Source organism: Nannobrachium achirus (assembly GCF_963921795.1).
Source record: "Nannobrachium achirus genome assembly, chromosome: 5".
NCBI classification, from domain to species: domain Eukaryota; kingdom Metazoa; phylum Chordata; class Actinopteri; order Myctophiformes; family Myctophidae; genus Nannobrachium; species Nannobrachium achirus.
In genome coordinates this window covers 24,740,125-24,765,666 of record NC_137814.1, presented here as the reverse complement: position 1 = coordinate 24,765,666, position 25,542 = coordinate 24,740,125, and the positions used below count along the sequence as shown (strand labels likewise).

At 43.2% G+C, this 25,542-nt stretch overlaps 1 protein-coding gene across 1 annotated transcript in view; it reads left to right on the top strand.

Annotated features, from left to right (window-relative positions):
- The window catches only part of LOC308284935 (zinc finger E-box-binding homeobox 1-like), a gene marked incomplete at its 3' end in the record, with an annotated part of 89,906 nt that extends 64,676 nt beyond the window's left edge, over positions 1-25,230 (top strand). The window contains exons 3-8 of the mRNA XM_080725659.1: positions 7,631-7,804; positions 9,194-9,396; positions 17,847-17,955; positions 18,986-20,742; positions 22,612-22,798; positions 24,317-25,230. Coding sequence (XP_080581785.1) covers positions 7,631-7,804; positions 9,194-9,396; positions 17,847-17,955; positions 18,986-20,742; positions 22,612-22,798; positions 24,317-25,230 — 3,344 coding nt within the window. The remainder of the gene's footprint in view (positions 1-7,630; positions 7,805-9,193; positions 9,397-17,846; positions 17,956-18,985; positions 20,743-22,611; positions 22,799-24,316) is intronic.
- Between the last annotated feature and the right edge of the window lie 312 nt (positions 25,231-25,542).

Here is a 25,542-nt window from a genome sequence, read left to right as displayed (position 1 = left end):
GAGCACTGGACACTTCAACCTGTGCTGTAGGAAGTAACAGTGTCCCTCAAGGTTTGATAATAGAACAGGTGGTTACTATTTGAGAAGGTAGTACAGTATGTATCAGAACCAGCCCTACGGATAGAACAGAGACAGATTTGAGACAGATCTGAAGTACGGTAGCTTTACAATTAACTCTCTCCTGTCTCTCTACACAGATTAGGATTGTGTTAGTATGTTGCTTTGATGACACATGCTAATACATTCATTCCAGTGTCATACGGAGCATCATGTATAATCGAATAAAGTGATGAAAATACGTTAAAACCATTTTGAGTTGGACACTAAGCAAAGAATTAAAAAAAAAAGTTCATTATCATGTTTTCCATAACTTAAGCTGTCATTGAGTTAGCAGGAGCATGAAGTATAAACAGGTTGGAGGAACCATTTAAACCCCAGCGGCGTATTGTGGGGGGTAAAAATTGCAGATCTATAGCAACTCAACAACGCGTCGCAGCGCGACGATCAGTTACTTTCTGTGAAAGCTTTCCCCACAATAACAGAGAACAGTGGTGTAGAGAGGGAGGGACTGCTCTCAACCATATGGGCCATAAGTGGTTAAACATTTGAGGGACAATATTCATAATGGGCCTTCTTGTTTTACCGTTATGACACTCTGCCAGGGGAGATAAAACAGACGTTCCAACAACAGGTACTGTTGTGCTCCACGAAGCAGTATTTCTGAGGTTGGATGGGAAATAGTGTGACAGTGCTCCAGTCAGATCCGTGCCAAAACAGCCCACCATCAGCTTCACCTCCCAATGCTGACAGCTCAGCTGTGGCCCCAAGGCTGCAGCTCCTGTCTCCTCCTCACTGTCTTGATATGGTCACCTAGCCATGGCATTCCTCAGCCTGAATTTATACTTAGTTGCGCACAGGGGTGTCGGGCGCGACCAAAAATAGCCGATCTGCAAGCTCACTAACGCATCGCCCTGCGACACACCGCTGAGCTTGTAGATCGGCTATTTTCGGTGCATGCATGCATGCATGCATGATGACATCCGCACACAACTAAGTTTAACTCAGGCTTTCCCAGCTGGGGTCACCAACGGGACTCTCTGAATGCACTGATCAAGCAGACAGGCTCACCCTGTGAACAGCACTATAGTGTGTGTTGTCCCAGAATGTTTCTGTGAAGACACACTGGAGCGTTGCTCTGAGCACTTTGAGAACACAGCGTTGGACAGTCAGCTCAATTCAACTCAACTCAGCTCAGCTCAACCGCACTCAGCTCAGCTCCTCAACTTTGTGGTGCGCCGTTGCAGTTTCAAGAAAGAAGGAAAGAAATAGAGAAAGAAACAAAAAGAAAAACAGGTCAGATTTGTCTGAAATGAGCAGTATAAAATACAAAAGGTGCATGACATAAGGTGCATATGTTAACAATGGAATGATAAATAGCAGCAAATATAATAACAGAATGATATATACATTATATATAAGGTTTAAGCCATTACTGTAAGACCTGAAGGCCGGTTCTACAAAAATGCCTTCTAAATCAGTAGTTCTCACACCTACAAGACTTTTCGAAAATGTTCAAAAATAGAAAATAATAATTACAAACATGACAAGCATGTGCAGAGTAATGTAGTACAGGATCTCTCCAGTTTGTCCATCTGTGTAAAGGCGGCTGTTGGGATGTTTTCGATCGTTCACGAACCCAACAGTGTGAGTCAACCGCCAGGCCCCTTCCTGCCACGTTACCATGTCTGTGCATCAGGTGTGTCGAACCCTCCCTCTCCCAGAATGTCATTTCCTGCTGCGCTCTTCCATGACCCAAATCTCCCCAGGATCACAATCTGGAGATCATTATCACATTTTTCCCTCTCCGCTGTCATTGAGATGAACGGGAACATTTAATTTAGTGGAGCTTGTAACACACACTACCGAGCTTGACATATTGCAGCGGTATAGCGTGAAGTATTTCATTTACTGTAATGTCTGGCGTTATGGGGGACAGTCGTGCGTTTTGACAGCTGTCTTCTGATAAATATAAAAAAATATATACATTTGGTGTTGTGTCCCCTTTTTATGAAGATTAAAAGTAAAACATTTAGGCACTTATGACGCTCTTAATCCAGAGCGATTTACAGTGAGCAAGGACAGCACAAGGTATTATAAATAGTAATCTATAGGATCATTGGTAAACCAAGAACATATTTTCATCTTCTCTGGGCGTCTAGTTGATAGATAATGGAAAGAGACAGGTAATATGGATAGAGTCAGAGTAGGGGAGAGACTTGCAACAAATGTCCAGCTGGGCCGGAAATCAAACTCTCATCAGACTCTATATCAGGCATTAGAGCTCATGTGGTACGCACCCTAACCACTTGGCCATCACTAGTCTGTCTTTAGGCTATCTCTGTTATATAAGAAGTTCTCATTATGTTTTTTTTTGTATCAAAGAAATGGCCACTGTTAAGATATTTCACAAGCATGTCTATCTTCTCTGGCAACTTTGTCACCAGTGTGTCTTTGTTACCAATGTGTCTTGCATGAAAGGATTCATCCAGGGGAATTCAGCTCCATGTGGGGCTATAAGAGAGTGCTGAGAAATGACCATGCACAAAGCCTAATGTTTTGTTCTTAACCACTTCTTAAACCTATACTGTATATCGTCTTTGTGGGAACCTCGTCATGTCCAAAACTCAGGGACGTGCAGAGAATGTTAGAGAGGCAGGGGCTGAAATTTCTACAAGGGCCTTTTAGTGAAAGTATCGAAAATAGCAGACCTCCAAGCTCACAACGCGTTGTGAGCTTGGAGGTCGTCTATCTGCGGTGCTTGATACCACACTGAACTACGCATAATCAAGTCAATACTGGGCAATTCTTTCAACATAAGATGCTGCATTCAAGTTGAGGAGAGTTTGGACAAGGTAATTCTCTTTCACCATAGTAAAAACTGCATTCATGGTCTGGAGAGGGCACTTTTTACAGACAGATAAAAGGGCAGGGGCTCAAGCCCCCTTTGATGTCTTAAGTTTGCACGTGCCTGTTGACCGAGGTCCCCCATAGGGGTCTCTACTTTCACTTGGGGGAAGTACAGTATATAATAAACGTCCCCTCCTTTTCCCCCCTCTACGTCAAATCTCTCTTCAACAGAAATAGCAGATATACGTACAAGCTTACCACGCGTTCCGTACATCTGATATTTCCAGCTGAATGTGTAATGCTGTAATGCTGTACAAGTACTCTATATGTACATTCTAGTTTATCGTGAGTGGAATTTTATCACAGTCACTACAGTAAATTGTATATAGGCGTGGCAGGGCTAGAATGCTGATAAAGGACATTCCACGGGCTACATTATGCAGTGCTGTTTCCCTTGGCTGCATTACACTATAAGATAAGATAAAAAAAAAATAAAAAAAAATCATTCCCCAGAGGGAAATGCAGGTGTCTGCAACGGCACTGAGAATCAAATACAGGCGAGGTAACAGGTGGACCAAACCAAGATAAATAACAGTACAATAAACTAAACTAAAATAATAATACAATGTAAAAATGTGGCAAATCACTCACACCCACACACACACACACACACACACACACACACACACACACACACACACACACACACACACACACACACACACACACACACACACACACACACACACACACACACACACACACTGTCCTTCCATCATTCCAACCTTAATTGACTCAGAGAGTGTACAAATGTAACCAAGTGGAAGGTTCCAGTTTAGGTTATATTTATTTTGTACTCGGAGTTACAGACACGTAAAGGGTCCATTTGGTTCTTACCTCTCAGTCAATAAGCTGGGGACCCCCTGGAACCCCCTCAAGGACCCCCGGGGGGTCCCTGGACCTCACATTGAGACTGGGCCTCCCCACTCTCATCAGAGCACAGGTGTGTGGTGCAGAGTGACGCTGTAGAGATGGAGATGTTAACGCACTGCATGGCACACCACCTGCAGCCAGCTGGGCCCGCACTGCAGTTCCAATCCATACTGGCTTATAAATTCACTTTGGACTGACGCGTCCTGGCAGACTCAGTACTTTGTGTGTCTGTGTATTTGTATGCCTGTCAATCATGACAATCTGTGGGTGGGCAAACTGGGCGTGTGTGTAGGTGTGCGTGCGTGTGCGTGTGTGTGTGTGTGTGTGTGTGTGTGTGTGTGTGTGTGTAGGTGTGTGTGTGTGTGTGTGTGTGTGTGTGTGTAGAATGTGATTTCCTGTGTTCATTCCACTCCAATATTCCACATGTGTGCTCCACCGTTGGGTTCGCCATAGCGACGTGGCTGTTGTTCTGACACACTCAGTCTAATTGTAGAGTGGTGGGAAAATGGAAGAGAGAGAGAGAGAGAGAGAGAGAGAGATAGAGAGAGAGAGAGAGAGAGAGAGAGAGAGAGAGAGAGAGGAGGATGAGAGAGCAACAGATTACAGGAATGTCAAGGTGAGAGAGTGAGGACAGGAGGTATATATTCAGCAAGAGAGAGAGAGAGAGAGAGAGGGTAACAGGAGAGAGAGAGTGTGTGGGAGAGGGAGAGAGGATTATAGTTATGAAAAGTCAGAGAAGAGGGGTTGAAGAGGAAGAGGAATTTGCGATAGAAGAAGAGGTGGAGACAGGAGGAGTGTTAACTTATCTCTGAGAGTGGAAGAATGGACCCTTGTTATGGGGTGAGAGACAGAGAGAAGGTGCGATAAGGAGGATAGAAGAGGTGTAGACTAGAGAGAGAGGTCTACTTGAGAGAGAGACAGACAGACAGACAGACAGAGACGGAGCGAAGATTACAGGTAGAGAGAGCAGAGAAGCACAAGTGCAGAGAAGTGAGTGAAGGATGTAATGTGAGAGAGAGGGAGAGGGAAAAAAGAGAGAAAACAAGAAAGACGGCGACACAGGGAACTACATAGTTAGAGTAGAGAGAGAACTTTGAAGAAAATGATCAAAAGAGATAGGTGAGAGGTGGATGAAGAGAGAGAGAGAGAGAGAGAGAGAGAGAGAGAGAGAGAGAGAGAGAGAGAGAGAGAGAGAGAGAGTTGGACGGAAGTGAATAGAAGGAAGGACAGACAGGCATAGAAAAGGTTGAGGAGAGAAACAATGAACAGGCGTGTGTGCGTGTTCCTGTGTCTGTGTGTGTGTGTGGAGCAGAGAGCCGCCCTACTATGACATCATAGGACGCAGACATCATGCAGGCATTTTTTGCCATACGACGACATACATTTAACTGGAGAAAGAAAAGGCCCTTTGCAGCCAGGGGCCCTCCTGTTCCTTTATGGACACACGCACACGCACGGACGGACGCGTGCGTGCGCGCGCGCACACACACACACACACACACACACACTCACACACGTGTGCGCACACACGTATCAGCACATACTCCTCGCCTCTTTTTTACGACTGGTTCTATAGCAGCAGATCCTATAGGCACTCACGCACGCACGCACACACGACCAGCGGTCTCTGGAGCAGCACCTGTCCCTCTCAATGCTCAGCAGGAAGGGGGCGTGGCCTCCTGCCACAGGCCCTGCCTCCGTTTAACACGCTTAATCTCCATGGCAACAAAATGGCTATAGGTTTCTGTTGGCCACCAGCTCCATGTCCGTCTCGTTTCAGAGAACACTGTATAAAGCAAAGGAAGTCATTTCAGTCTAACACTTAACATCATCATGCCATAATGGCAGGAGAGACAATGCCGCGAGATACCATTCATGAGTGTTTCTGGATGGTTGGGGGGCACTTGACCCATCTTAAATTAAGTGGTCAGATGCAAATCGTCGTTATCGGGTGGAAACCTTGTATGTCCAAAACCGTTTGTTTTGTATTTATCATTTTTAAAATGATTTAAACTAGTGAAAACAGCAGATCTATAAGCACACAACGCCTCGCGGTGCGAGGCGTTGTGTGCTTGTAGATCAGCTGTTTTCGCTACTTTTGTGTGATGGCCTTGTATGATGAAGCAGTGCTTTACTTTGCGAAAGAAAACGTACAAATCTGAAACCTGGAGATACAAGGTTTCTGACCGACAGTGACGATATACAGTACCTAAAAATGGCTTCTAAATTCTAATGGTTTTCTGAAAAAAACGTATATTTCTTTATCTGTGGTTTTTAATGTCAAGGACCACTAGAATTATGTATATTTGACTGCAGACCCCGCATCTCAAAATATTTTGTACCCCCCTCAGAAGCAAAGATTTTAGTTAAAAAAGTTTGCTTTAAAATAATATATACCGGTATTCAAAGATTTGACAGCAAAAAATAAATAGTAGATCTACAAGCTCATATGAGCTTGTAGATCTGCTATTTTTTTATAGCCAAAGTATAAAAGAGAATGGTTAAAGTGGTCACGTGAGTGACACAGATGCGTTCCCGGTCTTAATGGGCTTTAGAGATCATCATCCATCAATGACTTGTGTTCTGACTTGGATCAGTGAAGCCAACACAGCGTTCCTATGTATCGGTGTCACAATGAAAACTAACGTTCAAGGTTTTAAAGGAAAAACAATGCCATTCCGTTTTCTTTACACATAATCTTTTTATATTAATGTATGCCTAGTAGTAAAATCTTTTCTGTTTTACTTGCAATACCTTCGCGGCCCACCAGTGGTCCCCAGCCCACAGGTTGAGAATCACTGATATACTGTAACATACTACTATTGCCCATACTGTACTGTATTAGCACACCAGTGCCGATATTTCAGAGTTTAGCTCAACCGTACGTGTATTATTGCGATTATACTACAGTTTTACTATCAATATTTAATAACATATAATGAAACCTTTCCCTCTGCCTTTGTAGTGCATCGAGGTCCTTGTTTGAAAGAGGGATAAAATCTTAATGGGCCTATTCATGGCATTTTCTGCTCATCAGTTTAAGGTACATTAATTGTGATCAAAAATGTAATCAAAACAAATTTGTTCAAACCCAACAGACGTGAGAAAGTCGTTATGATTAATTTTCGCCCAGTAGCAAACTGATGATGGTTAATGTTCCGTTGTTCTTTCTTGACAGCTGGCAGCCGTTGCTAGGTTACTGGTATAATAAGCCAGGTAAATAAGGCAGAGTGATACTTTTATAGAGATGCTGTTGTTTTTTCTGACTGCAGTTAGCGATAGTGGCAGTCATTAGAATGCCTCTTAATCAATCCAAATGCAAGGTCAATACTAACTGTGGTATGCATTACTATATTACTGTAAGGCTAGGCTATATTCCCCAGTCCAAGTCAAAGTCACAGTTAAAGCCATTCAAATAAATAGTACACTTACCTTTTTGTACTTTATTCATTTATCAATGGTCATCACAGAAAACCATGAACTGCCCTGGGGTGCCCTCTAGTGGTATGTTCTTGCAACATATATCAACTTGCTGACACTGAATGAAGCTGCTTAATTTCAATGACATGGGTGAATACAGTTATTATTGTATTACTCGACCTACAGTACTAGTGGTTACTTTTACATTTTACATTGAAAACTTCTTTGACGCCAGCCGAGACACTGGCAAAGAAATTCTATCCATTGTGCTTGTATGTGTGTCTTTAGTTTGCACTCAATTTTGCGTGGAGGCTATATCATTCCACACTGTCTTTTTGTTTTAACATGCATCCGTCTGTGTGTGTTTCAGTGAAAAAAGAGTGTGTGTCAGAGGGCGAGGAGGAGGAGGAAGAAGAAGAGGAGGAAGAGGAGGAGGAGGAGGAGGAGGTGAAGGATACTCTGGTAGAGGAGATCCTCCAACAGGGAGACACAGCCATCATCTACCCCGAGGCTCCCGAGGAGAGAGCAGGCTCTGATGAAAATGGTATCTAAACCCGCTAGACAAGCGCTTGCTTCCAATTCTCACACCTCAACTACTAACCAGTGGTGGGAAAAGTCAAAGAAAAAGTTTAAAGAAAAAAAGAAAGAAAAAAAAGGGATAGCATCAATACTGCAATGTGGAAAGACAAGTAAAAGTGCGGTAATCAAAATTTACTCGAGCAAAAGTACAAAGGTATTGGTGGAAAAATATACTTAAAGGAGGGCTTTGCCACTTTTCAACCCATCTTCATATAATAGGTCCTCACTAATGTTCATAATAAAATAGCACAATTTGTTTCTATTCGGTCCAAGTCTCTTAGGAGAGCTGTGGGAAGTTCCAAAATCCATCGTCTTGTGACATCATCATTAAAAAAAATATATATATAGTTTTTTTTTATTATCGCGAGAACAATGGCTTCCACTTTAACATTGCAACTTTTCAGGAGTAGAAAGCCTGCATTTTCTATTAGCTTGGATTCCCAATCGATGATGTCACAAGACGATAAAGGACACATTTCTTAATAATTGTTTTACAAGGTAAAAGGGTTCATATTTTCGATTGTAATTAGAGAAAAGAAAAGATGAGTGTTAAAATGTTTTCATTTACTGCTTTTTATTGTTTTAGCGATTTTAACGATTTTGATGTCATTGGGTGGGTGGGTGCATGCATGCATACAAGTGGCTAAATACTGTATGTTTTTTTTTACACACTAAGCCCATTCCCAAGATTCACCGCAATCATTCATGGGCAGATGTGACTCATGGGGGCTAGTAGTGTTACTGTAAGCAGTAACAAAAAATCGCCGGCTTATTGTGTCTAAAAATACATATTTAGCCACTTGTACGCATGCCCCCACCTTATTACTTTCAGACGCAGCACTTTCTGTGTTAATAGTGTGTGTTTGTTTATAAGTAAGTTTGTTGGGCTAATAGGTTTTCTTTGTTTTGCCTAATATCACTCTACATAATTATTATACATACTTATTACTGTACATTACTACATACACATTATCATCATCACTGTACCATACATCGCTTGTATACTTGACAAATCATTAAATGTGACATAATATACATGTATCAAACTCTTTCTATTATAATGCAAGTAAAATGGTAAATGGTGCATATATATAGCGCTTTTATCCAAGGCGCTTTACATAGATTACATACATTCATACACCGATGGCAGAGGAAACCATGCAAGTCACCAACCTGCTCACCTGGAGCAACTAGGGGTTCAGAGTCTTACTCAAGGACTCTTCAACATTAACTCAGGCGGAGCCCGGATTCGAACTGGGAACCCTTCGGGAACCCTTCGTGCTCTAATGACGGTTGCTCTACCCCTGAGCTACAGTATGCCGCCCCCAAGTAATGCCACATTTCCTCCCCCCAGGCACTCCGGATTCCTTCTCCCAGTTGCACACCTGCCCGTATTGCTCCCGCGGCTACAAGCGCAACGCCTCGCTGAAGGAGCACATCAAGTACCGCCACGAGACCAGCGAGGAGAACTTCAGCTGCTCGCACTGCAGCTACACCTTCACCTACCGCTCGCAACTGGAGAGACACATGAGTCACCACAAGAGCACGCAAGAGCAGGTACTGCACATGCAGGACAGGACACTGGGAGCCACTGGCCTCCTGCCCAGGGGTCATCAATATGTCCGTACATGGACAAATGTGTCCGTGGCAAAGACGTGCAGCTATATTTTCGTCCACGCTTTACCTCTTATCCCTAAACTTCTTTGCCTTTTTTTTTTTACTATTTTGAAAAACATTTTAAAATACCTCAAACTGCCAATCTACATCGACACGTTGTGAGCTTGTAGATCAGCAATTTGAACTATACAAAATAGGCAAATAGGTTTAGGGATAAGGGATAAAGCATGTATGAAAATAGGGCCTTGGTCTTCTCCGTGGCAAAATAGTATATTTTCTTTTTTACACACCATTATAATGTTCTCATTTTGATCACAAGACCCAATTACTGAATGTCAAGTCTCCAGGTTTTCTTCAGAATAACTGATTTACTATGACACTATGGCGTATTAGGAGTCTGACTAGTACTAGTGGTATGTATGTCATGTATCTATATGCAATCAATCCATCAATCAATGTTGTGACAGTGACAGAAACTCTTGCACACACTGAAAGGCCCACTACCCCAAAAAGTAATGTTTTTAGCTGGTCAGCAGGACCAGCTCTTTAAACAGATTACATTGTCCTGAGACATTCAGGGGACCTAGGGGACCTATTTGCCGATTGGCTGTCCATGTCACATGGTCACCGAGCTCATGATCCATTGGCCAGGCCCTCCAGATCTGTACTGCTGTAATGACATATTTTGTCCAGCAGGGAGCACCATTCCTTCACACTGAGGCGGTGCCTGTGGCCAGCCTGCTTGTGATAAATGAAACAGAAGAAAAGAGAGGTCTATACTTGAGTAAAAGTACAAAAGTATTGGCATCAAAGTACAAAATGTTTGTATGATTGCTTGTAGATCGGCTATCATTCTTTGATTTTCACAAGTCATTGTTGACATCATCATCCATTTAAGCTTTATAATTAGCTTCATACTAACATTAACATTATTTTTCTTCTTTCAATTCTAAACGTAGAGATTAGGTTATGAAAGGAAGGTGATTAGGTGATGAAAACTAGCAAAACTATAGCAGCCATTCACTTTAATCAACGCGATGCATCCAATGTAATTGTGATGAGGATGTCAAACAAACGTTAATCACGTCGTATTTAATTATACTTCATCTGTTACAGATGATTGTCCAAATAAACCGTACGTTATTTAAACTGTGAGCCATTTATAGACAATATGCAGTGTTGCCCTGGGCATCGTTGTAGGCTGTAGTAGGTGATGTGTCACACCATCTGCATACCATCTGCATTAACATATGAACTGAACGAGTATGCAAGTTGTCAATGATTTAACTCTATGACCATGATATGGGCTTTGGTGTGAAGTCATGAAAATATCGTACCCTACACAATTTACAAAAGCAACACAAAGTACATTCATTGATGAGCTGCTTCTTCCTGTCATCTGATCAGTGTCCACACAGTAGATTAATTCGAGTTGCATTTTAATATCAAATGAAACAGAGCAAAAACGATGTGCTGAATGAACCAATGCGAGTCTTTGAGAATTACAGTTAGTATCTTCACAAATAATGAGCACATTTCTAGAGACACGGTAACACATTCATTGTACTAAATGACAAGAAAGCATATATTTAGAACGATATGTAGCAGTGAAATACCACAAGATTTTGGAAAATGCCTACAATCAATACACTTATTTGAACACCTTGGTTACATTAAGTTCTGCATAATGCGTACTTTCTGCTTTTGGTACATTTCAATACAAATACTTTTTATACTTGTACTCAAGTAAATTTTGAATACAAGTCTTCCACTTGTATGATACTTAAGCAAAGAATGCGAGTACTTTTCCCACTACTGCCTAATAAGCATGCTAGTTTTAGTAAAATCAGACATCACAGATAGATTTATAGAGTAATAGGCTATATGGCAACTGTAAACTTAGCAGGAGTCCTCCAGGCTATGGGGGAAAGTAGCTGTTGGAAAAAGTACTCAAATGTTTTACACTTGTTTTTTTAAAAGTATCTTAAAAGTATCAATACTGCACTGTAGATGTACTCAGTTATAAGTAAAAGTCACACACACACACAACGGGGGGGGGGGGAGTGACAAAATTCATAGATCTAGAACACAGACTTCATAGATATAGAACACAGAATATGTACAGTACAGTACAGTGAGGTACAGTATACAGTACAGTAAAGTACAGTAAGGTAATACGCAGTTATTACTGTTGTTTGAGCACGCCCGAGTTTTTTCAAAACTTTTTTTTTCCAAAAAACATTTTTTTCCAAAACTTTTTTTTTTCAAAAAACATTTTTTTTTTTTTTTTCAAAAAACATTTTTTTTTTCATCTGACCAGCTTATATATTGACTGTGTCAATTCTTGTTTCTATAGCTAACGTCTTTTTGAAGCTTGGCAGTTTATATTGCACCCACCATATCTCTAAAGCATTGACCACTTAAAAACACTACAGTTCATAATGCACTGTACTTCATCGATTGGGGTCCCCCAGGGATTTATACTTTGTCCACACCATTATCCCTCCTATCTCTTTGCCGAACATTGCAGATCTACAAGCTCACAACACATTGCGTTGTGATCTTGGGGATCTGATATGTTCGCCTATTATGACATGCCCAGAATAGGTAGAACTTGTTAAGAGTTTTACTAAACTAAAATCTGGTCTATTGACTAGCACTCAGGCGAGGTGCAACTTCACACACCTAAACGCCAGTCAGAGGGAGCGTCATTAAAATGAATGAGGAAGAATGCAGGGACCTTGAGTGAAACAAAACAAGCCCTCCCCCTCTGTCACCTGACACCTGAGTGACACAAAACAAGCACTCCCCCCGTCACCTGACACCACCATGTGTTCAGACAATGAGGAAGTCACTTTGTGCAGTGCTTTGAATGTGCTGTGCATACTCTTGGATTTACCCCATTTCTGCAGGATCAAAATATGCATGCTTCAAAGGATATGGAATACTGAATTAGTGCAAAGACAGAGCAAAGGAAAAAGGTACTGTAAGCTCCTTCAGGGATGTTTAATAATTGACATTTACATTTACTGGGCAGAGATTACTTTTTTCGGAGGATTTAAACTCCACCATGGGACATGCGTGGACTGGGACTCTAATTTCAGCGAGTACTTCTGTAACCAAATGGACCTCGGAAGAGTCCATTTGGTTACATTAATACTGAGAATTTTACTCTTGAGTGAGCCACGGTGAGAGCACATGGTGAACAAGTACAGGAATTGAAACGTCTGGAACTTGTTTTAGTCATCAACACTTTTGGTCGATTGCACAATTAATCAGGTCTGTTCACTGTTTTGCTGGTCAAACTGATTTTGAATAGAGCAGAGCATGCATGGTGGCACGGATCAAAGAAGATAAGCTAAACACAATATACAATTTGCAATACATTTTAGACTGCAGAGGTTGTTACTAGCTTTGCCTGGGATTGCAAGGGTGTAATAGGCACAAGTAACTTGAGGCCCTCTAAATACATAAATAAATAAATACAAGTAATTTAAATGATGATATCCTTGTAAACTATATAACTTCTTTATTATGAATCAATTAAAATGTTGTCCAATACGTAAGGTAGAGAGTATGTACAGTATAATACAATATAACAATCACTCCAATAAAATTGGAGTGGTTGTATTTTGTCTCCCTGCTCTTCTTTTGAGACATTAGACTGTGTGAAAGGTCATGTCAGTCTCACCTAGACACAGGAGGATCTGACATAAAGATTACATTATCCCCTGAGCAAGTTGGCAGGCTCTAAGAATTTCAGCATTTGCGCAGGACAAGGAAAGTTAGTGCAGCTTTAACAGAATAATAATAACAATAATAAAAAGGTAAATAAATCAGAACAGCTAAGTATGAACAAGGAAGCTTTCCTGTCTTTATCTATGCTGGTTAATGAGTAAGGGGCGACCAGGTGCACACCCAGGGGTTATCTCTCTTCAGGACAGCTAGCCCCCACTGCCATCACACTGATTCATTCAGTCTGGAGCACACGGTTATACACATGCCATGGAAAGGGCTGCCGAGCTTTATGCAGTGGCATAAAGCAACCAAGTACATTTTGCTCAAGTAATGTAGTTTGAGGTTTGTACTTTTGAGGTATTTGTTTACTTGAATATTTCCAATGTTCAGTAGGCCTACTTCTACTTCTACTCCACTACATCTCAGAGGCAAATGTTGTACTTTTTTATTATTATATTGTATTATTTTAAAACTTGTGTTGCTCTGTACATTTTGATTATTATTTATTACAAAACATACATTAACCACTTGAGCTCTGTGTACATTTCGGCCATTTGAAAATAGCAGATCTACAAGCTCACAATGAGAACACATTGTGAGCTTGAAGATCTGCCATTTTCAAAAGCTCTTTATACATTTTATACATTTCAAAAATTGTGAAATGGGACATTCTGCATGAGTACTTTTGATAGCAACACTTTTGTACATTTACCCAAGTAAATGTTTAATACCGAACTTGTACTTGTATTGTAACAGACCATTTCTACAATAGGGTATTGATACTTTTACTTAAGTAATAAATGTGAGTACTTCTTCCATCACTGGTCCTTAATCCATCTGGTATTTTGGGTGGATGTCTGGATGATGTGCTTTCTTCCAATAAATCGGGATGAGAGTCACAAAGGCAACTAAATCAGAAACTATGATAACCCTAAAAAAAAATCTATATATTCATCTGTAGATGCACCAGGTAATAGCAGGTTAATAAAGTACTACCTTAGCAAATTTCCTATTTTCAATCACTATCAGCATTCGAACCCCCAGAAGCACAATAATAATGGACAACTATTGAGGCAATTTTGTTATAACACACAATTTGGATTGAATTAGAATGTCAACCCAACAACAACACATCACATTTTACTCTGCGCCAAGGGCAAATATTTGATAATTACCTACAGTCAAGAAGGTCAAGGAGAGCACTCTTACCTCTGGAAGGCGCCAAAGGGTGTTTATGTTTGTGTCCCACAGTATAGAGCAGGGTCTGTGCTATTACAGCAGAGATAAGAAGCAAATTTTACTGCCACCAAATTGTGGACACAAAAATAGCTTATCTTTTTATTCAACCTTGTTTCTCCTGGGGCACATCCTTGTCATCGCTTTCCCAAAACGGATGGTACAACACTGTTTTGGTGCTGTATCACATGGAGTCAGCCAGTGTCAAATACCTATGTACCGGGTATGCAGCAAGTCAAACGAGTCATGTCATGTTCATGTCATTGTTGGCCTTGTTTATTCTCATTCCTTACACTGTTGGAAATCAGTGAAATAAGCTACTCTCTTTTGTCTTCCCTACATCATTGCAACTATGCACAATACAATTTGATGCTTTATTCTGCACAAAAGTAATACAAATCAAGTTGTTTTGTTTCGTGTTAGAGTGCAAATGTTACCTAATGTAACCCAGATAAAATACGTTATCACTAAAGTCACAGTGACAATAGTCTAAACTATAGTGCTGAAAATATGTTATGTGTTATCGCTCTAGCTTTTTAAACCAATGTGTATCCAGAAGTTAATAAACAGACAGACTCCTCTAAGCCAGTTAGAAGCTAGTGTCAAAACTGCTCTAAGCCTATTAGAAGCTACAGTGAAAGCTTAGTTCCGCCCCTCACCTCCATGCTACTTCCTTGTTGGATAGGTTTGCCCTGGAGAGAAAGAGAGCACATGTGATCCAGAGAGAAGAGAGAAAAAAACAGAATAATTATCAAGTTAGTTATCAACCTAGACTTTGTGGTCAAAGTCCTAACTTAAAGTAAACTACCGAGGTGAAAACTGAAGATTAATCTGTTCACTCACCTGTTACCCTTGTGGGAGGATTGATTGGGGGGGGATCTGAAGAAAAGAATTGACCAGGTGTTTTTGGAGGGGTTATTCCAGTCCAAAGAAGCCACCAGGCACCGTGGAGATTTGCATGTGAAGATTTTTGCTTTACCTTGGACAGCGGATATCTATATTCAATCAGTTTGCTACACTACTAGTGTGGTAGGACTGTACATTCACATTCACTATTTTGAGTCCTGCACAATAAGTAGTTGTGGGGACTCACACATATTCCATTCGCCTGGGAGGCTACATTGTTGGGTTTAATGGGATCTGTATCTTTCTGAAATTTGATATGCATTATAATCTGCTTATAACACGATATAATTACTCAAGGACTCAAGTACTCATAATGCTTTATAACCAATATAATAATGACACTTAATAAAGCATTTTATAATGATATATGGTATCATAATTTTATACTTTGCTTTTACATTGAGTACTGTGTTGCTGAATGTTGAATACGGGTTGCTTGTAGGCTGCAATGTTCTTAGATTAGATTTAAAGTAAACCCCCTGGTGCACCTAGACATTTAACTAGGCCTAGGAAACTAAGGTAAACCCAGAGTTAAGCTGACAAAAGCTCTTCTAAAAAAGGGGGGTTTACATTCCAGACAGGATCACGCGTTATCATATTTCATGGTGTTTGTATTTTATAACACAAGGCATATCTTTATTTTTTCTACTTTTTTTATTTACTTACCTCTCTCCTTCTGAACCTGGGGTTATGGTCTATAACTGAGGGTAAGGTATTATATCATGTATACTGTATAAGGTGCTACATTAACTTTTGTACTGGCCGGCTACCTCCCACTGATCAGTCTGGGATGCATTTCTTTGTGGGTCAGACGCCTAGAGGGCCTACATGTAGGAACTGTTGGCCAGGCTCTGTGAGCTGGAAAACTCTTCATTCAAAACAGTGAATAGTGAGGATGATAAATTATTATTATTTATTTAATACCTATCACATCCCACAGGGGAACTTCAGTTTTCAGCTTCACCCAGCTGAGTGCTGCCCGCACAGCAGTTAGGGGTTAAGTGTCTTGCACTGGGACTAGAGATGGACCGATTGCAAAATTCTTGGCCGATACCGATCCTCCGGTTTTATGAAGGTCTGACCTGCCAAAACCGATTTTTCCGATACCGATTTCTTTAGCTAAGAACTAGAAAATAGAGTTGCTCAAATACCCTTTTTTCAGGCCAATTAGGCCTACAAGACATACTTCAATTTGAGTACCAATAAGCTAGAAGAACACTAATGCCAAATCAATCACAATAGTATTAGTACAATATCCAAAAACACAGACAATATCCAGTCTAATATGACTGTCTGTTTTTTTTTCTCCTTCTTTTTGGAGACGACATTGACACAGGATTATGGAATATATGCTTACATTGCAGGAATCAGCACCATCTGTATTCTGTAGGCTGCCACTAAGTAGACTGGCTGCTACTTGCTAATGTTTACTTTAGTCACAGGACCAGAGCATCATGCTGTGCAGTGCCATAGACACAATTGGCATAAAACTGGTTTTATGTCAGTGACCTGCCGATCACCGATTCGGCCGGTTTGATATAATACCTGCCGATTTTTGATATTGGCCGATACCGATGTCCATCCCTAACTGGGACACATTGCTGGGAGCTGGAATCGTACCTGGGACCTCTGGAGTCTTAGGCGGGCTCACTAACCATTCAGCTATGGTCAATTTCAGCTGTACCCAATGTTCTCTTCTCATTAGTATTGAACTGCTGATTGGACATCCACATCTGCAAATTAATGTATCCTTTAACCACTTTGAATCGGGCCTCGCTATTTTTGGCCATATCATTATACTGTGTAGGTGCCTGGGCGGGGGGGAATATCTTTTCCAAAATGTCTCCACAAAAAAGTATGAAAACTTCAAAATAGTGAAAATAGCAGATCTACAAGCTCACAACATGTCAGTCATGTGAGCTTGTTATTTTCATTTTTCTTTATAGGGCTTAAAGGGAATATTTCACTTTCAAACCTGTCTGGGGTCATTTTATCATCTACTCAGGCTTTTGTGAGCACCCTAGACAGTTTTTAAGTTGATTGATTCAATATTTACTTTTATTTAGATATTTGATATTAATTTGATCAGACACGCCCCCTTCCTATACAAACCCATTGTAACTTCAAACTCCATTTTAACCATGATGATTGATTCATCAAAAACACCGCCCATTGAAAAAAAAACATGGCTCCCTCGCATATTAGAAGGACAATATCAATCACCAAGGACGGCTGTTTCTAATGAAACTAACATGGCTAAAAAGTTTTAATTTGCAAAGGGTATATACAGGAGGCATGTCTGATCAAATATCTAAATATTGAATCAAGCGACTTAAAAACCTTTGGGGTGCTCACAAAAGCCTGAGTTGGACGTTAAAATGACCCCAAACGTGTTTGAAAGTGAAATATCCTCTTTAAGGCCAAGTGAGTGCCACAAACGTGTGGATTTTTCCGGCATGTTTTGATCAATCTCTCTTATGTGTCTCTCTCTCTCTCTGTGTGTTCTCCAGCGCCACGCGGCTCCCACAGCCGGCGGGAACCGAAAGTTCAAGTGTACCGAATGTGCCAAGGCTTTCAAGTACAAGCACCACCTGAAGGAGCACCTGCGCATCCACAGCGGTGAGTAGACTAATTAATGGATGCTGCTCTGGCAACCACAGAGCACACGTGCTGGACTGTACTTTGCTAGAATCGAGGTCTCCTCTCAAGCCGTTAGTTAGTTAGTTCACCCATACCTCCTTTCATTAACTCTTATTGTGCTTATCCCGAACTAGTTCGGGATAGTTTGGACCTTATTAACGTTCGGGGTGCCAATCCCGAACTAGTTCGACTTTAAAAAATAAAAAAATAAAAAATCCAGAGGCCTTACCGAAGCACCGGGCTAAATTTTCGAGCCGGGCCGCCGGCCGTCATCTGTTTACACGGCCCGCGAGAGCGTCGCGCCGCCGATATTTGCCATCCACTCCAATGCAATCCAGGATCTTTAGAGCTCATTTTCTCTGTTCCATGCATATCCATGAGGTGTGCAAGGTTTAATCACGGCTAAATCGCCGAAAATAGGGCTTCTAAAATGCTTGGTAGCCAATAGCTAACTTCAAGTTAACTTCATCCTGTTCCTGTTCATGCACAAAGGAAAGTGTTCAGGCGCGTCATGGCTGCGCGGCTTGTGCATATACAGCGTATGTCTATGGTGGATTCTATGGCCATTGGGCGCCCTCTAGTGGTGATTCTGGGCACTGAAAGGGTTAAGAATGTGTTCTTATTTATGTTTTCTGATATTGTCAAATCTACAGACTGCTTGTACTAACTATGTGTCACAAATGTATTATTATTATTAATAACGATAATAAATATTCAAAGGTATTCAAAGATGCTTTACAAAACAAATAACTTTATTAAAGAAAAAAGGATTTGGTATTATTATTTTGGCTTCAGGAAATTAATGTAATTTAGCTGGCAGTTTGCTGACTGTCAGAAAGTGATTTACTGAACAACAGCCAGCATAACTGTGTGTGTGGGTGTGTGTGTGACTTTGTGTGCCACAGCCAAATTAGATTTATAAACTTCAGTTTCATTTGTATTCTGCACCACATTTTTATTAAAACAATTTTAACACAGGCTGATTGATATGTCATTGTGCTCTCCCCAGGAGAGAAGCCATACGAATGCTCCAACTGTAAGAAGCGATTCTCCCACTCAGGCTCCTATAGCTCCCACATCAGCAGCAAGAAGTGTGTGGCCAGTGCACAAACCAACGGTGTTTCCCGGCCGCAAATCAAACCAGCACCGCCCACTGCCCCGGCGCCTACACCCATCATCACCATGGCCCGCACCATGGCCCCCACCCGCGTGATCCTGAAAGAGGAACCCGAAGTCAAACAGCACCCCGTCACCCAGATCAAGTCAGAACCTGTGGAATACGCGTGCAAGCCAGTGACGGTAGCGCCAACGGTGACAACATTGACCAATGGTGTGGTGAATCGGCCCGTGGCACAGGCGACAATCGCCACGGCGGCGGCGGCGCCCACAACGGGCCTGCCGCCAGGCGTGGCCATGGTGGTGCCCACGGTAGGCCTGGTGTCGCCCTTCAGCATCAACCTGAGCGACCTGCAGAACGTTCTCAAGGTGGCCATGGATGGAAATATCCTGAGGCAGGTGCTGGGCACGGCCAACGGCGGCAAGCAGGGCATCATGGTCCAGCCGCCCCAGCAGCAGATCATCAGCCTGCCGGCCTTCGTGGACCAGGACGGGACCACCAAGATCATCATCAACTACAGCATCAACCCAGCCGCCCCCGCCACCGCAGCCCCCCTGATCCTCAAAAAAGACGCTCCCCCTGCCCCTGCTGCTCCCATCACTACCAAGACCTCCACAGCCCCCTCTGAGACGGTCCGGCCGGCTGCTGCGGAGGTGGAAACGATCCCCACAGACCTCAGCATCGTCAAGACGGAGCCAGAGTACGAGCCCATCGGAACAACGGAGACGCAAGTGGCAGGGCTGGCGTCTCAGCCGGACACGGAGACCGTTCAGACTGCTAACCCAGAGGCCGCTGAGACGCCGAAAGCACAGAGCTCCAGCACGTGTTTGCTCTGTGATGAATGTCCTGATGGCCTGGAGGCTCTGCACCTCCTCCAGCACCGCAAAGCAGCCAACGGGGAGGCGGTGGACTCTGCCGCCCTGGACCCCTCATTCGCCGCTCTGCTGAACGACGCGGGAGTAACCCTGGAGGAGCCGCCCGTGGACGACCTCCTCTCCCTCCTCAAGTCGTACTTTGCCTCCAACGCCAATCCCAGCAAGGAGGAGCTGGCCAAGATCTCAGACTCCATCAGTATTCCCGTGGAAGTTGTCAGGAAGTGGTTTGCCAAGATGAAGTCAGGGAAAGCCGTGTCTGAGAAGACTTCCGAACCGGAAAGAACGGCAACTCAGAACGGAGAGCTAGAAAAAGGCTCTGCCCAAGACACGCCCGCCAAATCCCTTACCAGTACATCTGCGACGCCACTAAACTCACTTATCGTTGTCAAAAGTGAGCCGGGAGACCCAGAGCTCCAGGACGCCCAGGCTGAACCCCTGGACCTTTCCCTGCCCAAGCAGACACCGACTGGGTCCGACGCCTCGAAGCCCCCAGCACCAACCAAACAGCAGGAGAAGCCCCTCAACCTGACCTGCCTGAGGAAGGACCAGCTCCAAGGCGGCACCATCTACGTCACCTCGCCGGAGACCGGCCTCGTCACAGCAGCCCAGCTGCCCACTCTGGTGGCCCTTGCCGGGCAGGGCACGGTGGGGTGCCTGGGCGCCCTCAGCACCGGCACCAAGCGCACCATCCTCATCCCCCAGCTCACCTACACCTACACCACTACCACTGGCAGCACCACTGGCACCAAGACCGTCGTGCTGAACGGACACAAGGTCTGTAGGAGTGAGCATTAGTTCCCAAGACAACCTTTCCTTTGTGATTTAAAGCAATATAACTGTGCTGCTAGTGGATAATCCTGACCTTATCGTACACCATGATGTAACGACACAGCTGAAGCTCATCAAATTAATAATGGGTGTGTCAGATTTAGACGAGTGAATGACAGTATTCTATGCTTGGCACACCCACAGCTCTGGGCACACCTAAATCTCGCACACCCATTATTAATTTTATTAGCTGCAGCTGCATTGCTTACTAGACTGCCATGTTTTACACTTCTGCAACAAAAAGAACAAATACACACGGCATGTAAACTTTAGCCTTTATTGTGAAAAAGAAAACACACACAAGAGAAAAACTGACAAAACAATGACACTGTATTATTGTAATGCGTAGACTACATATAGATGTAGAGACTCCACACAACACCGTAATGCACCATTGTTGTATTTATTACTTCAGCTTTTCGGTAAAAGACCTTCCTCAGAACCCGTGAGAACGCAGCGTACATTTATGAAACAAACTACCTACAGTAGGGGGTATCTGCGAGTGGAAAAGCACAACTCTTACTCTGGGTCCTGGCTAAATCATTTGGGCTCTATCCAGAGACCTCCTCTGGTGTGATGACCCTGTGAGGTTAACCAATACCGCCTGTGTGCATGACTGCTGTAGACATTACAATAGCAGCATGTTGGATTCTCTCCCAGAAACTCTGGAGAAAGGATGGGGAGGGGCCGGGGTCAGGTAGAGCAGACACATTTGCCATTCTGGTCGTGTGAAAACCCCCCTTATTTGTCTGTGATGTTGACACAGGTGTCCCCACCTGGATATTGTGTTGTTACCGCTCGTTGCAGTATTTATTTATATTGTACGATATTTTTTTGGCATGACTGCATTTAAACATAATTTCAAGTGGCGATGAACAAGAAACATAGAGAGAGAGAGAGAGATGGGGAGAGAAATGCACTAAAGCTCGTCGGGAAGGGGACTCGAACCCGCGATGCACTGTCAGGCATCAGAGCCTAAGTGGGGCTGCGTTGCAGTATTGATCTGATTCCGTAGTGTGTATGATTTTATCCGTTTGAGATCTGAGTAATTATTTTGCTAAGTACTGTCCTAATACCTAAACTATCACATTTGAAACACTACATGGGCGATAACTGCCTTGCTCAGTCACAGTAATTATGAGAGGTACTATGACTATTGTTCACTTTCATAAGTCTTCAAATCGATTTATCGTCAATCAGCAATCTAGCAATATGATCTTGTTGATGCTCTGGTCTGTTTTTGTCTATTGTCTATATTTGACCTGGGTAATTATCCTTAAAGTTTCAATCCAGGACTTATTTTAACAAATACATTTATATTTTAAACACTCTGTATGGTAATGTATGTTAATACAATATATACTGTAGTATATCTGCAGTGGTTGGAGGTGGTCTACCTTCTCTACCATTGAGAAATGTAGACCCTGACCATGTTAATTATTAATTTGAAGCAGATGGCGCACCAGATTGGACAATAGATGGAGAGGGATATATAACGAATATAAGACTTAAACATTGTAGCTTTAATCTCTTAAACCCTATATACGTTTTTTGAAAGGGGTCCCCCAGGGGTCTATACATGGCCCACTCGATTTTATCTCTTCACCATAAATAGCCGATCTACAAGCTCACAACGTGATGCATTGTGAGCTTGTAGTAACTGCTATTTTCACAGAATATTCACCTACAATGACATGCCCAGAAAAGGGATGCTAGTGTTGTTCACTGGGTTAATCAGTTGAATGATGAATCAGAATGAATAATGCCATGTTGCACATTGGCTAATTATATTGTTACATCTCCTTCCGTTTGCAGCAACAGAAAAAGCCAGACATCAGCGCGGAGGTTGTGAGTGGGACGGAGGACCAGAATGACTCCGACTCGGGCTCCTCGCCACCCAAGAAGAGGCGAATGTTGGAGAACGGCGTTTACCCCTGTGACCTGTGTGATAAGGTGTTCCAGAAAGGCAGCTCTCTGCTCAGGCATAAATACGAGCACACAGGTATCCTTCGACTCCTTTTCTAGATTTCTTTTGGGGGGCTTTTATGCCTTTATTGATTGCCGATCAGTAGTCTGACAGGAAATGGAGAGAGAGATGGGGAGTGACACGCAGCAAAGGTCGTCAGGAAAGGGACTTGAACCCGCGACACACTGCCAGGCAGGCGGCCCATGCCGCCTGGGGGGGGGGGGGTGTCTAGTTCAGCATCAGCATTAGCATTCTGAAGCTGAACTCGAGCATAATACTGTAGAGCTACTACTGAAATACAGTTTAATTTCCTGTGGGAAATTTACCCCTGCGCAATGGCATTATTAATTTAGCTACTCTGGGAATGGATTCCCTAACTTCAGCAGTGTTAGTGCCATACCCAGGGGCGCGTGCATTGGGCTGGGCTGAAACATCCGCTTGTCTTGGGTTAATCTCTCAAGACAGATGGGTTCCCAGGTTGGTCTTGAGATATGACATATTCTCTAGATTTCTTTTTTTTTATCATTAAAATTTCTATTGTTTTCCACATTATATAAAAAATAACAACATAAATTACAACAACTTAAATCCCCCCTCCCAACCAACCCCTCCATTGTCCACACATAATTCACACATTCGATCCATAGAATTATCTATTCAGCAGGTTTTTCAGTTCAGATATCAGGTCCGTCCACAATGTCAGTGTTCCTTGTTGTGCTTGATTAATCCTTGCCGAAGAAAGCTCCAGATAGGAAATATCCAGAAAGCTCCTCAGCCAGAGACATATTCTGTAGATTTGAGTGAGCCATTGGTTACTTAAATCGAATGTGTGCAGACGATGGCCTTATCAGCCAGCAGGAAAACAATAGTCAAGAAATTGTTCAGCATCAGAGTATTCTGTACTGTATAGTAAGTACTGTAAGTACAGTATCGTTTGATAATGTCAAGTGTTCAACCTAATGCAACTACAGCACACATATGTACTGTATCTGTAGTGTAGACCACCAAGGACCACACAAAAGGGCAGCAACATATCCCTGACACTTGTTGGAGCGGAAAGATACCGCGACCATATTTATCACAAGAGATAGACATAAATAGGACAAGAGAGAGGAGCGAGAGAGAGATTAATGCACACTTGGAAACATTTATAATTCTTAGTAAATAAATACTGTAAATAAAGACAAATGTCGCCACCCAATCATCAAGGACTATGATACATGAAAGAAGTAAATAAATACTGTAGCACATTAACCAAATTTCCTTTTTCTCACAACCACAACCAGCAGCAGTATAAAATAATGATTTGCACACCTACCATTACTATAGTTTCACGTGCCTTTTTTGACAATCAATATACCACAGTTGGCTTATAGAATGCCCTGAGTACCTGCTGACAGTTGTTGTAGACATGGCAACATGTTACACTGGCCTCTGAGCTCTATGAGATTACCATACGTTTACAAAGCTTTATTTTGTTGTTTAGTTAATTAAAAACAAATTGTATTATCATTTAACATTTTAACAATTTTCACTCTCGTTCTTCCTCTCCAGGAAAACGTCCCCACGAGTGCGGCATCTGCCACAAGGCCTTCAAACACAAGCACCACCTGATCGAGCACTCGCGGCTACACTCGGGCGAGAAGCCCTACGAGTGCGACAAGTGTGGCAAGCGGTTCTCCCACTCTGGCTCCTACTCGCAGCACATGAACCACCGCTACTCCTACTGCAAGAAGGAAGGCGGCTCGAGCTCGGGCTGCGGCGGCTCGGTGGCGCTCCGGAGCAGGGGCCTGTCGTCGCGTGCCGTCAGCTCTGGGGGCGCGAGGGTCCGCAGTCCTGGCAGCGGGCCGCTGTCGGACAGCCGGACCACCACGCCGCCCTCGCAGCTGGACTCGGACGAGAGGGAGAGTGACGAGGAGGAGGATGACGACGACGACGAGGCCATGTGCATGGACGACATTCGCGTGGTCCAGGTGGACGACGGAGAGTGTGAAATCTATGAGGGCAACTTCGAGGACGACGATGATGATGATGATGAGGAGGAGGAGGAGGAGGAGGATGAGGAGGACGGGGAAGGAGAGTGGAAGACGAGAGAAGAAGAGGGGGAAAAGGAAGTGACAGTAGAGGTTGGGGGAACGACAGGCGGGGAGGAGAGCGTGAGAGAGAGGGGCGAGGTGATGGAGGGTCCAGAAGGAGAGATGGCAGAGGAACAGGGAGAAGAGGAGGAGGAGGAGGAGGAGGGGGAAGAGGGCATGCAATGCGAGGTGCTCGAGGTAGACTTTGGGGAGGATCTGGAGGACGACGAGGAAGAGAAGGAGGAGGAGGAGGAGCGAACAGAGGAAGCGGAAGCCGTGGTCAAGGAAGTGGTTGCGGAAACGGAGGACAACGTAGCAGGTAGTGACACAAGCATCAGGGAGGAGTCGGACGGTGTCCAGCCGACAGAAGAAGTTGCAACAGGCGACCAATAAACACGGAATCGACATTTGTGAGTCTGGGGATTCAGGATGTACGGAAGTCATACGCCCGATTTAAACTTGGTCGAGTGTCTGTGTCGCGCAACCGGGAACAGCCGATCTACAAAGCGCTGCGATGCACTGTGAGCTTGAAGATCGGCTATTTTCGGTGCGCTGGCCAAGTGTAAGTCAGGCGATAGGTGTCAAACAAAAGAGACGAAACCACGTCTCGCCATCAGTTGAAAACCACCGCGGTTGCCATGATATCGGTCCACTACTGTGTGCAAAAACCCAGGTGTGCCTGAACTTTAAAAAAACACAAAAGGT